Here is a 12272-nt window from a genome sequence, read left to right on the forward strand (position 1 = left end):
TTTTAAATTGTCCAATAATGCTGCCGCAACATGTAAATTTCCTTGGGCAGGGATTATTAGTCTTTTCTTATTATTTTATATGTTCACAATCTGTATGAAAATGTTTTGTTTTTTACATTCAATGGTTTTGCAATTGTCTGAACAAGGTTGCTTCTTCATTGTGGTTTTGTCCTTTGCTTTTCTTTTATCTCCGACGATCTGTTTAGGCTCTTTTAGTACTGCACCAGCCAGAATCCATTGAACAGTGGAATCCTGATGCTCCGATAGAGACTTTCTGGGATATCAGGTACTCTAAGGCAGTGTTTCCCACCCAGTGTGCAGTGATGTGAGAGATCAAAAGGTGTGCCGTGCCAATAATCGAATGTCAACAATTACAAAAAGAAATGTGACTTTTCATGGAATGGAATGCACCTGTAAAGTGACACATAAGCGCACAGAACAGGAGAAGTGAACCAATCTCTTTTTCATCAATGGATGCTACAGCTTCTTGTTGACTTTGAAACTTAGCTTGTAGCCGACGTGTGCACATTTTGAGCATGACGTCTCTGATCCACTGGTTAAAGGACACTTTGACTCACTCCTCTTTCATCTTAAACTGCTTCAAAAAACAAAGCGTGTGACGGAAAAGTGGTTAGGACACGACTGTCCGTGTTTTATGTTATGTGGTGTGTTTATTATTTTACTTTATGTTAACTGTTTTGTTAAGCGCTTTGTTACAGCTGCCGCTGTTGTGAAAGCGCTATATAAATCAGCATGTATTGTATTGGAGAACTTGACGTTACGTGGCGCAGAGGGTTTAAGCAAATACATGTAAATTTGTAGGTCTCACCCAGAAAGAAAATAGTCTACCACTGCATTCATAAATGCACTATTTTATACTGAAAGTTTTGGCTTGGTACAGACACTCAAATCAAGCCTAATTTTAAGATGATTTACTTAGGCCTTTACGACACACATCGTTATCCATTAGTTCACAGGTGCAGTTCCTCATCTGCCGCAAACTGATTGGCCAGCAGATGGTCAATGGCACCGAAGTTCTCAAGTGGTTGCGAGAGATCCTAATTTGCAGGAATAAATTTCTGCTCAAGAACAAGGTACTGTTTTCCCTATTTGTGCATCAAACAACTGTTAATATGCAGCTGTGTATTCAATGGAAATCACGTACAATGGTAATACTCGTAACTGTACTGTCAATATTTAAGTACATACTGTACTTTCCAGCGGACCTTTTGTTGCTCACTGTCTGACATTGCAAAAACTCAACCACTGAGAAATGGTTGTCAAAACAGTGCCTCTTTAGTAAAAAAAATAATAATAACTGCTCGCTGCCATGTCGTCGCCAGTTCATCAGCAAAAAAATAAATAAAATAAAAAATCTATAATACTAACTGGGGTATGATATATTGATGTTATTAAGGCCACATTACGATATTACAGCGTTATTAGAACAATAACTTGAGGGAAATGCCATGTTGTGGAAATTTAAGTGCCAGGAAAGTTACCCTTTGTTAAAACAAAAAAGTGAACACAACTGTGAAAATGTCAAACACATTGGTCAATATAGAAATTAAATAATGCCTATTTAAACAAAACATGCCAAATATTTTGTCAACAATTGCATTGAATGTCTCCACATCAAGCATGTGAATCATTATACAAACCGCTTTCCAATCCGCTTATTCTCACAAGGGTCGCGGGGGGTGCTGGTGCCCATCCCAGCTGTCTTCGGGCAGTAGGCAGGAGACACCCTGAACCGTTTGCCAGCACACAGACGAACAACCATCCACACTCACACCTAGGGACAATTTAGAGTGTTCAATCAGCCTGCCATGCGTGTTCTTGGAATGTGGGAGGAAACCGGAGTACCCGGCGAAAACCCACGCAGGCCCCGGGAGAACATGCACACTCCACACAGGGAGGCCGGAGCTGGAATTGAACTGTAAGGTCTACGCGCTAACCACTGGACCACCGGGCCGCCCTATACAAACATGTCTAACAATTTATTTCAAAATATGTACATAGTGAAAAGTATTTTATTAAAATAGAAACCAGAAAAAAATGAGGTAATCAAAGCATATAACATGAAAAAAAAGCTGTTGCCAAGTCCAGTAACATTCTTATACACCTGATATATTCAAACTAGCATATAAAAAACGACTAGCAAAACACAACAAAAAATATCCAGAATATTGGCAGACTAGTGACATGACTTTTCGTCTCTAAGCAACTACTTATTGCGCTTCATATCAGGTCTTTTTTATTATTTTTTTCCAGCCATTCTAAGATATTGAAGCCCTCTGTGCATGTTACGCTGGAGGTTATTTTTAGTTTACAAAGGAGCAAGTGGCAGACATAACCAAGCTGGGCCGTGATAGGTCGAGAGGCTCAGGGTGGATCTCAAGTCTCTTCCCAGCTTTTGCCTCCTATATATGACTGCTATGTGACAAGAAAAATTGCAAAAGGAGACAAGCCCTTAAGACTTTTTAGGCTCCCACAGAATTCCTTGCGGCATGGGTTTCAAGTTGACAGGGCAATGTTTTACTTTTCAGATGGCTGGCCAATCATGATGTAGTGCCGTGTACATTGGCAGCATCTGATACCGTCCGTCACTTCGCATGACATTATTGTGAGAATTTTGAAACGGAGGTACCGAGATATATGGAATACTACGCCATCCCTAATACGAATGTTGTTGTTGTTTTTTTTTTTAAAGGCAGATTTACCGGTCATACTTTAGGTGCTACTTTACATGTAGGCACACTCAAGGGTTTAAAAATAGGTTAATACTGAATAATTCCCCATCCCATGTAGAAAAAAAAATTCCGTCCACACTGCCTCATGTGTTTCATAAAACTGCAAGCTAAGGCTAAAAAATAAAAACAAGCGCGCATATTGCTGGCGTCTGGACGGAACTTCCTATGTCACAATTTGGTATCTACACTGATGTTGAGTCCAAACATTAATTGGTGTTAGTTTTACAGATTACTGACCATTCGACCAATCTAAAGTGTTGAAAATGACTTTCTCTCTTCGATGATGCAGTGTTATTGGTTGGACTGTGATGGTATTTATAGACAGCTTTGTATCATTCCGTATCAATTATGTTTAAAGTACAGTATATATTTGTGCTTGCAACAGGAGTGTGCCACCATGGGTGGAGGTATTCCAATCTGCAGGCAGGCTCAGACCAAGCTTGAAGTGTGTCTCTATATGTTCCTGTGGAGTTCAGACACAGAGGCTGTGTTAGTTGCCATGTCATGTTTCCGCCACCTTTGTGAAGAAGCTGACATCCGTAGTGCTGCTGACGAAGTGTCCGTCCAGACCATCCTGCCCAACTATGCCACTTTCAGTGAACTTGCCTCAATAAGCAACATGATGGGAACAGGTGAGTCAAACAAACAAAACTCATTGTAGTGACCAAAAGCAGGATAATGTGGAATCTCTTGCATCCTCCTCACTTATACGATTTTGTTTGTGCTCTGAGGTCGCTCTACGTTGCAAAAGAGAGTCATGTCCCTGCTCAGGAGGATCGAGCATCCCACACTAGGAAACATCGAGGTGAAGTGATTCTCATGTTTTGCTAATGATTGAAAGCATGGTAACTAAAACCAACCCCTTTTGTAATGTGAATGCATGCAGTGATAATAATAACATATTTGGTAAAGTCATTTAATTTAGGTGGAATCTTGGTTCACACACTCAATTTGTCCTGAGTCTCCATGAGTCGGTGGTTCTTAACCTTGTTAGAGGTACCGAACCCAACCAGTTCATTTGAACATTCATCAAACCCTTCATTATTGAAAAATAAAAATCTGATTCAAAAAGTGTTCTTTTAGTTGTGCTGGTGCGAGATTAGAGTTGCTCAACTTGGCATGACAAATCATGCAGATATAATGCTGAGTCCGATCACGTTCTGTGATGCGCGTGAATCCATGTAGTACATATTCGTCCGACCACTTTCTTTTTTTGTTCGACATAGTTAGCATGTATTAAAACATTCTTTAAAAAAATCACACAGTGTACTATCACAACAGTTACACGTTGACGACCGATCGAACTACAATTCGCACAGCACTGATTGAACAAGCAATCTAATGTGATCATCTGCAGCCAGTGGTGGCCAAGCGGACGTGTCATAATTAATTGACATGTTGAGTCGGGTGTGTAAACCTCCATGGCAGAGGGTCCGTCAAACCCCTGAGACCGATTCACCGAACCCCTGGGGTTCGATTGAACCCAGGTGAAGAACCACTGCCATGAGTGAACCGAAACATTCAGTCATGTTTCTCATTGAAATGAATGGGAATTGATCCTTTCTAAGCCCACAACAACGTTACGGTACGTTTACCTTGTTTTATCGGTGTGTAGGCAAAAATAATTATAGAAAACACACATAGTAACAAGTAAAACAATGCGTGTAGTCTTACAGCTCAGTGAGCACATGCAAATAAATCTACAACTCCATTTACTTACAGTGTGCACTGAGGACTGCGACTCTCAAATGTGCAAAGTATCTCTCATCTAGGTAGTACGTTTCTGTCAATGAATATGCAAGATGCAGGGTTTACACACTAATTAGCACAATAGTTGGAGAAAATCTTAGTTGATGAAAACAGCACACATACAGTGATTTATGGCAGTGTTTTTCAAACCCTGTGCCGCGGCACACCATGATATTGTCAGGTGTGCCGTGGGAAATTATACAATATGTATGTATGCCTGTGCGGTTGATCGGCTGGAAGAGTAATCATCATCCATACCGGTAGGGAGCAGGAGCAGCTAGCTAATTGCCCAATTCTTCGAGACAAGCAAAGTTTCCAGCGCGAGGCAATACAACGAAAGGCATCTTTCATTTAGATTTACTTTTATCGGAAATGCAACGGCACCAATGTTCCCTCTAAACTGCACAATTCCACACTGGTCACACACTCTCAGCGCACTAGAAAACCTATCCAGCGGAATGAACGCACTGCAAATGAAATAGATGGATAACTTTTTTTCTGTATCAATTTGCAAAACGGCGCTTGAGTCTGTTCACTGCCGAATAGTGACATTATCCACGAAGAATAAGCCACTGCATATAAAATAATTTGGCTGCTCGGTTAAGTTTGAACCGGGCCGAGCAGCGGTCAACAGCGGGCTGTCAAACCCTTTTCTTTCGTGCAGAACAACTGTGTGTGTGGCTTGCCAGACTAATACACAGCACTCCGTCAAAGGTCCACTATTGGTCAGTGCACCATCTGTTGGGGGAATGCAGGTGTTGCGGGACCAAGATTAAATAATGGGGTTATTAGAATTTTTTGTTGCTGTTAATGTTGGACAAGTTTGCTGATGTCAATCACATGTTTGTTCATGTCAATCCCAACCATAACTGAGCTTGCCATGCCCATGCCACGATTGGAATCAAAGTACTGAACCAAGGATATATTTCTTTAAACGTTTTGTTTGTGAACCGAGGTTCTACTTTTCTCTTAACAAAGTCATTGTGTTGATGTTTTTTCACTTCTGTTAATATTGTGTGTGATTTTTCCGCCTTAAGGCTTGGGAGGACACATATGCTAAATGGGACCAAGCAACAAAACAAATCCTAAATTTCCCCAAAAACAAGGCAGATGATGGGCAGGTAGGTATCCTTCAAAGGGATCAGTCAGTTATACCTGTTTCTGTGATATAAAGTCGTTTCAATACATCGTTTCCCAACAGCAGGAGTGGATCAACATGACAGGCTTTCTCTGTGCCCTGGGCGGTGTGTGCCTCCAGCAACGCAGTACGCCTGGCCCTGCCACCTATAGCCCACCTATGGGCTCAATGAGTGAGCGCAAGCATTCTATGATTTCCATGGGGCCGTGTGAGATCTTGAACCCCATGGCCTCAGCCTCCTGCTCCTCATCAGCTTCGAGTGAGACACCAGTCAGCCGCTTTATCGATCGGCTGCTGGCCTTGCTGGTGTGTGGCCATGACAGAGTCGGCCTTCATGTCCGTACCAACGTGAAAGACTTGCTGGGGTTGGAGCTTAGCCCTGCCCTTTACCCCATGCTCTTCAATAAGTTGAGGAACAGCATTGGTAAATTCTTCGACACACAGGGTCCGGTGAGTGGAGGCTACTAACCCTCATATCCAATCTAGTAGTATTGGTTTCTTGTTCACTTTCAATGTCCAATGGCCATAACTAACGGAGTATTGACGATGAGATTATTTTACACATGCCATTTTTTTGTAAACTAATTTACAAAGTTTGTTCAGAGACAAATATTTTTCAGATATTTGTAGCAGCCATATTGTAACTCAATGGGGGACTTTGAAGTTTTTAACACTTTTTTACCTGTGTTAAACTGTCTGTATAGCCTGACTGTATAATATTTTTTATGATCTGAATGAAACAAATCTGAGTGAGAAGAACTGTGACTGTAGGAGGTGTAACCAAAGGGTGTTGTCACTCATTTGCGGGAGCACCTCATAGCCACACGGATACACCAGCCAGCGGCTTCGGTTGTCATTGTGCACCTATGTTCTAAAAAGTATAACAGCAACGAGTAGCATTTAGTGCTTTGCAGCACGCCAGCATGAATAGGTTATGCTCGTTGCAAGTAATGCTGGTTCAAAACCGCAGACTACCCCTTTGACCCATTGAGGCTACGTCTTCTCAGCCTGATTAAGATGATATAAGAAAACCTTTATTTGCCTCATAATGGAGAAATTCCCAATTTACAGCAGCATAATTTCATAATTGTGAAAGAGAAAAGTAGAAGAACAAAAAGTATATAAATAAATATAAATATAAGCATATTAAAAATGGGTGAGTGGGGGTGAGTCCAGGTTTACAGTCCTGTCTATTCAATAGCCTGATAGCAGTCGGCAGGAACAAGCGGCGCTACCTCTTCATGCAGCGTGGGTGTATCCGTCTCTGGTTGAAGGAGCTGCCCAGTGCTGTCAGGGTGGTCTGGAGGGTCTGTCCATCATAGCTTTGAGTTTGGCGAGCATCCTCCTGTTGCCCACCTCCTCCAGAGTGTCCAGGGAGCAGCCCAGGACAGAGCTTTTAACAGACAGAGATTGTAACAGCATTCAAAATTTCTTTTCAATAATTGCACATGCTGAGCCAAAAACAACATGGGTGAGCTGAACTGCTGCCAGTCATACATTGTCCCAGTATGTTTGTTGATTCTGTGGCATTGCCAGGGTTCCCACAGGTCCTTAAAGTTAATAAAAATCAATTTTTAAAAAAGCTGTAAAATTATGTTCTTAGTTGTCCTTAATTTTCAGGGAAAGGTTCTATAATCCCAAAAAATCCATAAAAATTAACCTGTGGTGTTCATTTAATTTGTGTATGTAATTTTCCCCACCCTTCCAATTAATAGTTTTGTTGAAAATGCGCCTGGCGCCCTTCCCCTCAAACCCCGCTGTCGGGCTACATGCAATACAGCAAGAATTTGAACACCAGCTCAGCGATCTCTGTTCATTAAATCCACCGTGACCCCCCCCCCCCCCACTCAATGGAGAAAAGTCCTTAAAAATTGCTAAATTGGCCCTCAAAAGTCCATAAATAAAAAAGTGGAAGAGTGGGAACCCTGATTGCTCCTTACTGTACAAAGGTATAAATGCCTCGCAATAAGAATCATCAACACCTTCTGATATTCTATTACACAATTGCTTTGCCTTTGTGACGTCTCAGATCTGGGCATTTCATAAAGGAAACTGTCATTCTCCCTAATTGTATGATTGAGGCGGCACTATTATTGCTACACTGTAGCCACCCAAAGCGAGTAAAGCGAGCCTAGCTATGAGATTGTTCTGAAAAAGGGGCATTGGTCTAGATTTGTTTTTTAAAAACCCCAAACAAACAAAAAACCCATAAAAATATGCAACAATTGATGCTCTTAGCACATTGTTTGTGTTTGACGTGTCCTCCTTGGCTGTTCTTTTCCAGGTTCCTATCAATGACACTAACACCCAATTTGTGGAGCAGACAATCGCAATAATGAAGAACCTGCTGGATAACCATACAGAGGGCAGTTCTGAACACTTGGGACAGGCTAGCATTGAGACCATGATGCTTAACCTCGTCAGGTCAGAAATAACTGCATTGGACATTGTGATATGGTATGAGACGCGCTAGACAACTGACTTCAGCTTTGTCGTCTTTTGGCTTTGGTTTTCTTAGGTATGTTCGCATTCTTGGCAATATGGTTCATGCTATCCAGATCAAAACAAAGTTGTGCCAGCTAGTAGAAGTCATGATGGAGAGAAGAGATGACCTGTCTTTTTGCCAGGAGATGAAATTCAGGTAAGTTGCTTTTTCCACAGTTAAGCGCTCAGTGTATATAATATTTCATGGCAAAGCTCAAAATAACATTTTATTCCTTGAACAACAAATAATATTAGTGATATAAATATGCAGTACAGTATACTACGTTAACCCTTTCATGCATCCTGTAACGTGACAATATGATAAGCTGTCCACTGGAGTAACTGCTGTCCCTGAAAGAATGAATATACTTCTATCCTTGTAAGCCACTCCTCGCGATTACGTCTGACATAATCTAATTTGATTTATTTTTGGTTTCCGGTTCTATGTACCGGTAGTAGTGCCATGTTATTTTGTATTTATCTCCAGACACTACATACTCTCTGCTTTAACCTGGTTCCCACTGGACTCCTATAAAAAGTGTACTTAATCACCCAAGCACTTAATTCCAGTGTCATGTCAATTTTCGGCCTCAGAACTGCCCTGCAGCCTCGCCAGGGGGGAAAAAAATTGAATTCCTTCCATCTGGATCTTGTAACATTTGTAGGTGATTTTATATACAAATGAAATTCTAATACATTGTCTTTGAGTAGGCAGCCCGGAAGTCCAGTGGTTAGCACGTCGACTTCACTGTGCAGAGGTACCGGGTTCAATTCCAGCTCTGGCCTCCCTGTGTGTAGTTTGCATGTTCTCCCCGGGCCTGTGTGGGTTTTCTCCGGGTACTCCGGTTTCCTCCCACATTCCAAAAACATCATGACAGGCTGATTGGTCACTTTAAATTATCCCTAGGTGTGGGTTTGGGCGTGCATGGTTGTTTGGTTGTTCGTCTCTGTGTGCCTTGCGATTGGCTGGCGACCAATTTGGGTTGTCCCCCGCCTACTGCCCGAAGACAACTGGGATAGGCGCTAGCATTGCCCGCAATCCTAGTGAGGATTCAGCAGTTCGGAAGATAAATGAATGAATGTCTTTGAGTATTTAATATCACAATTAACAATTACAAACACTATGGTTGAGCACCAACGGTCAGCGCTGGGTTGTAGAGAGCAGGAAATCAGGCCCTTCCCTCCTTTGTGAGAAATTTTGTTATAAATTCATGCCAGCCCCTCCTTGGAGCCACGCATGGTAAATAGACTTTCAGTGACAATTACTTGCTTCCGCAGTTAGTTTTGATCATTGGTTTTTAATTTTTTTAAGGAATAAGATGGTGGAATACCTGACTGACTGGGTGATGGGAACTTCCAATCAAGCAGCTGATGATGACATTAAGTGTTTGACAAGGTATAGCTTGGTTGCCAGCAGTGTCAAATGTTGACTGCAGTATTGAAGACATTATCTTGTTTCCTGCCTGTCTGTGTGTGATCTAGGGATCTTGACCAGGCCAGTATGGAGGCAGTTGTGTCTCTGCTTGCTGGTCTTCCTCTGCAACCCGAGGAGGGAGATGGAGTGGAGCTAATGGAGGCCAAATCACAGCTTTTTCTCAAGTTAGAATACATTTCCTTAACTTTTAAGGGCATTAAACCACTTTGAACTCATTTGCTGCGAGCCGTTTTCATCAGAGCCAACCACATATTTGAACATTTTGACTGATCCACAGAATATTGTGTTGTATAGATACAGTAAATATATCTCTATGTAATCTAATCTCAACCAACGGAAGAAAAAGTTTGATTCTACCGTTTTCTGTTCTTTTGTGGTCAGCAGTAGAGCATCAGTAAATTATAGGAAATTCGGTCGCTTCTCTGAAAATCTGGTAAAACAGTTTTTTCCAATTACATATGTCAAGCAGAACCGTTTCTTTGATGTTAAAATTTTTGCTTTCGTTTGTCTTCTATCATCTGTGGTTTCATTCTATAAAGCAGCCAAACCAACATTGAGGAATGGCTTTTGACAAAATAATAAGCTATTTAGGGGTAGACGCGTGCTGTGAATGCTGCAAACACACCAGAATGGCACATTAGCCAATGGTGCGGTATTGTTTAGTGGCTGGTCTCATCACGAGCGTCATCGTCATAATTCCAAAGTTGTTGTATTTTGTCACATTTATGAAAAATACATAATTCAGCCAAGTACATCGCAACACATACTCTGTGAGTTCTGTACATATAAATTCCTTGGTCCTATTGCTAATTTCAAACTCATCCTACGTCATCATGAGCTAAAACTATGCCAGGAATCCACAGGATCTTCCACAAACAGTCGCTCTGAGCGCCAGCAGAGCGACAGTTGCCCTGCATGACCCAAAATATTGGCCTCTGTTCGGCTTATTACTGATTGAGTCCTGTAATGCGTATCACCAATATACCCCCGTGCGCTGTAACAGGCCTTCGAACCAAACGGCCTACATGGCAGCCATGTTGGCAGGGTGACTTTTCATCAAAGTTAGTAAATGTACGCAGTTGTACATAACTATATGCAGCACAGTGGATAGGCATCTATCGTTGGGCTTTGAGAATCAAGTGAAACAGGCACTCTTTCCAGCCTGTACTCACAGAATCGTGAAGATTTGAAAATGCCGGTGCTATATTTGCACGTCTAGTTTGTCGCATCGAAGGAGCTTACGAACACGAACGAAGAACCACCATGAAGTGTGTGGATGATGCTCGCAAGTTGCAATAATGAATACTTTGTTTAAAAACAACAAAAATAGTCATTACATACTCCCTGTTGCCGCAACTTCCTTTACCCTTGTTATTGTGTCAGCAGGGCATGAAATTCCTCACTCGTGTCTTCCTTGTCAAAATCCAAGGAACAACACCGATGTACCGGTAATTGAACAAAAAAAAGGCTTTAATTCTACTTGAATCCCCTTGATCACAAGAATTATGAAAGTGTGACAAAAGAGAACCAGTCACTAGCACTTGTTCTCTTTTGTCACACTTTGTCACACAGCACTGTCAGAAAAGTTGTTGCTCCATGCTCTACTTGTGTTCCTTTTTATATTTACGTCACCACCACACTATCTCCATTTTACAGTTAAAAGTAGGACGAACTAATGGGAGTACAGATACTTACAGTAAGTACTCTTAATAAATGTACTTTATAAATGCCAAATATTCTGTTGTTGGTCAACTAAAATTATTCAAATAAGTGTGTAATTAACCTCATGTTTTCTATGACTAACAATATAAAAAGAACTTTCACTTCATAAATGGAAAGTTATGTGGTCAATCTGTACCCCGTAAGTGGTAAGGTAAAGAATTTTCTAAAATAGTTGTTGTTGTCCTGCAGGTACTTCACCCTTTTTATGAATCTGCTCAATGATTGCAGTGAGGTAGAGGATGAGGGTCAGGCAGTGGGTGGATGCAAGAGGGGGATGTCGCGCCGCCTGGCCTCCCTTCGCCACTGCACTGTCCTGGCCATGTCCAACCTCCTCAATGCTAATGTCGACAGTGGCCTCATGCATTCTATTGGTAAGTTTGACTTTGTCACACTTGCAACATTTAGGGAAATTTGCTTGATAAAATGAAGCTACTGTGTAGTTTATATTTCCCAACTCTGAATGCTCAGGTCTGGGTTACCACAAAGATCTCCAAACTCGAGCCACATTCATGGAGGTGTTGACAAAAATCTTGCAGCAGGGAACAGAGTTTGACACACTTGCTGAGACAGTGCTAGCTGACCGCTTTGAAAGGCTGGTTGAGCTGGTAACTATGATGGGAGACCAGGGAGAACTTCCTATTGCCATGGCACTGGCTAATGTTGTTCCAGGATCCCAGTGGGTAAGAATGTTCTCTGCGTTCGTGGATACTGGCAGTTAAATCTATGATTCACTCTATATAGTAAAACTGTGTTGATGACCAAACAGCACAGTATCATTAAAATGATCTTTGAAAGAAAAAAAAAATCCTCCCTCCTACTAAATTCGCGTTAATGACTTCATACCCAATTCCTATGAAGTTGGGATGTCTTAATCACAAATAAAAACAGGCTACAATGATTTCCAAATCATGTTCAACCTATATTTAATTGAAAACATAAAGACACGATATTTAATGTTCAGACTCATAAACTTTGTTTTTAGCAATTGATC

The 12272-nt window shown here is 41.4% G+C and overlaps 1 protein-coding gene across 6 annotated transcripts in view; it reads left to right on the top strand.

Moving 5' to 3' along the window:
* The window catches only part of nf1a (neurofibromin 1a), a 102765-nt gene that overhangs the window by 33663 nt on the left and 56830 nt on the right, over positions 1-12272 (top strand). For 3 of the 6 annotated variants that reach the window (XM_052078760.1, XM_052078763.1, XM_052078766.1), the window contains 12 exons: positions 207-286; positions 971-1094; positions 3139-3385; positions 3485-3558; positions 5540-5623; positions 5704-6090; positions 7925-8064; positions 8159-8281; positions 9437-9520; positions 9607-9723; positions 11471-11652; positions 11750-11961. In XM_052078760.1, the coding sequence (XP_051934720.1) occupies positions 207-286; positions 971-1094; positions 3139-3385; positions 3485-3558; positions 5540-5623; positions 5704-6090; positions 7925-8064; positions 8159-8281; positions 9437-9520; positions 9607-9723; positions 11471-11652; positions 11750-11961 (1854 nt within the window). The remainder of the gene's footprint in view (positions 1-206; positions 287-970; positions 1095-3138; positions 3386-3484; positions 3559-5539; positions 5624-5703; positions 6091-7924; positions 8065-8158; positions 8282-9436; positions 9521-9606; positions 9724-11470; positions 11653-11749; positions 11962-12272) is intronic. The other 3 variants (XM_052078764.1, XM_052078765.1, XM_052078762.1) reach the window with 3 other exon arrangements.

This window comes from Hippocampus zosterae, chromosome 10 (assembly GCF_025434085.1).
Source record: "Hippocampus zosterae strain Florida chromosome 10, ASM2543408v3, whole genome shotgun sequence".
In the NCBI taxonomy this organism is placed as follows: Eukaryota; Metazoa; Chordata; class Actinopteri; order Syngnathiformes; family Syngnathidae; genus Hippocampus; species Hippocampus zosterae.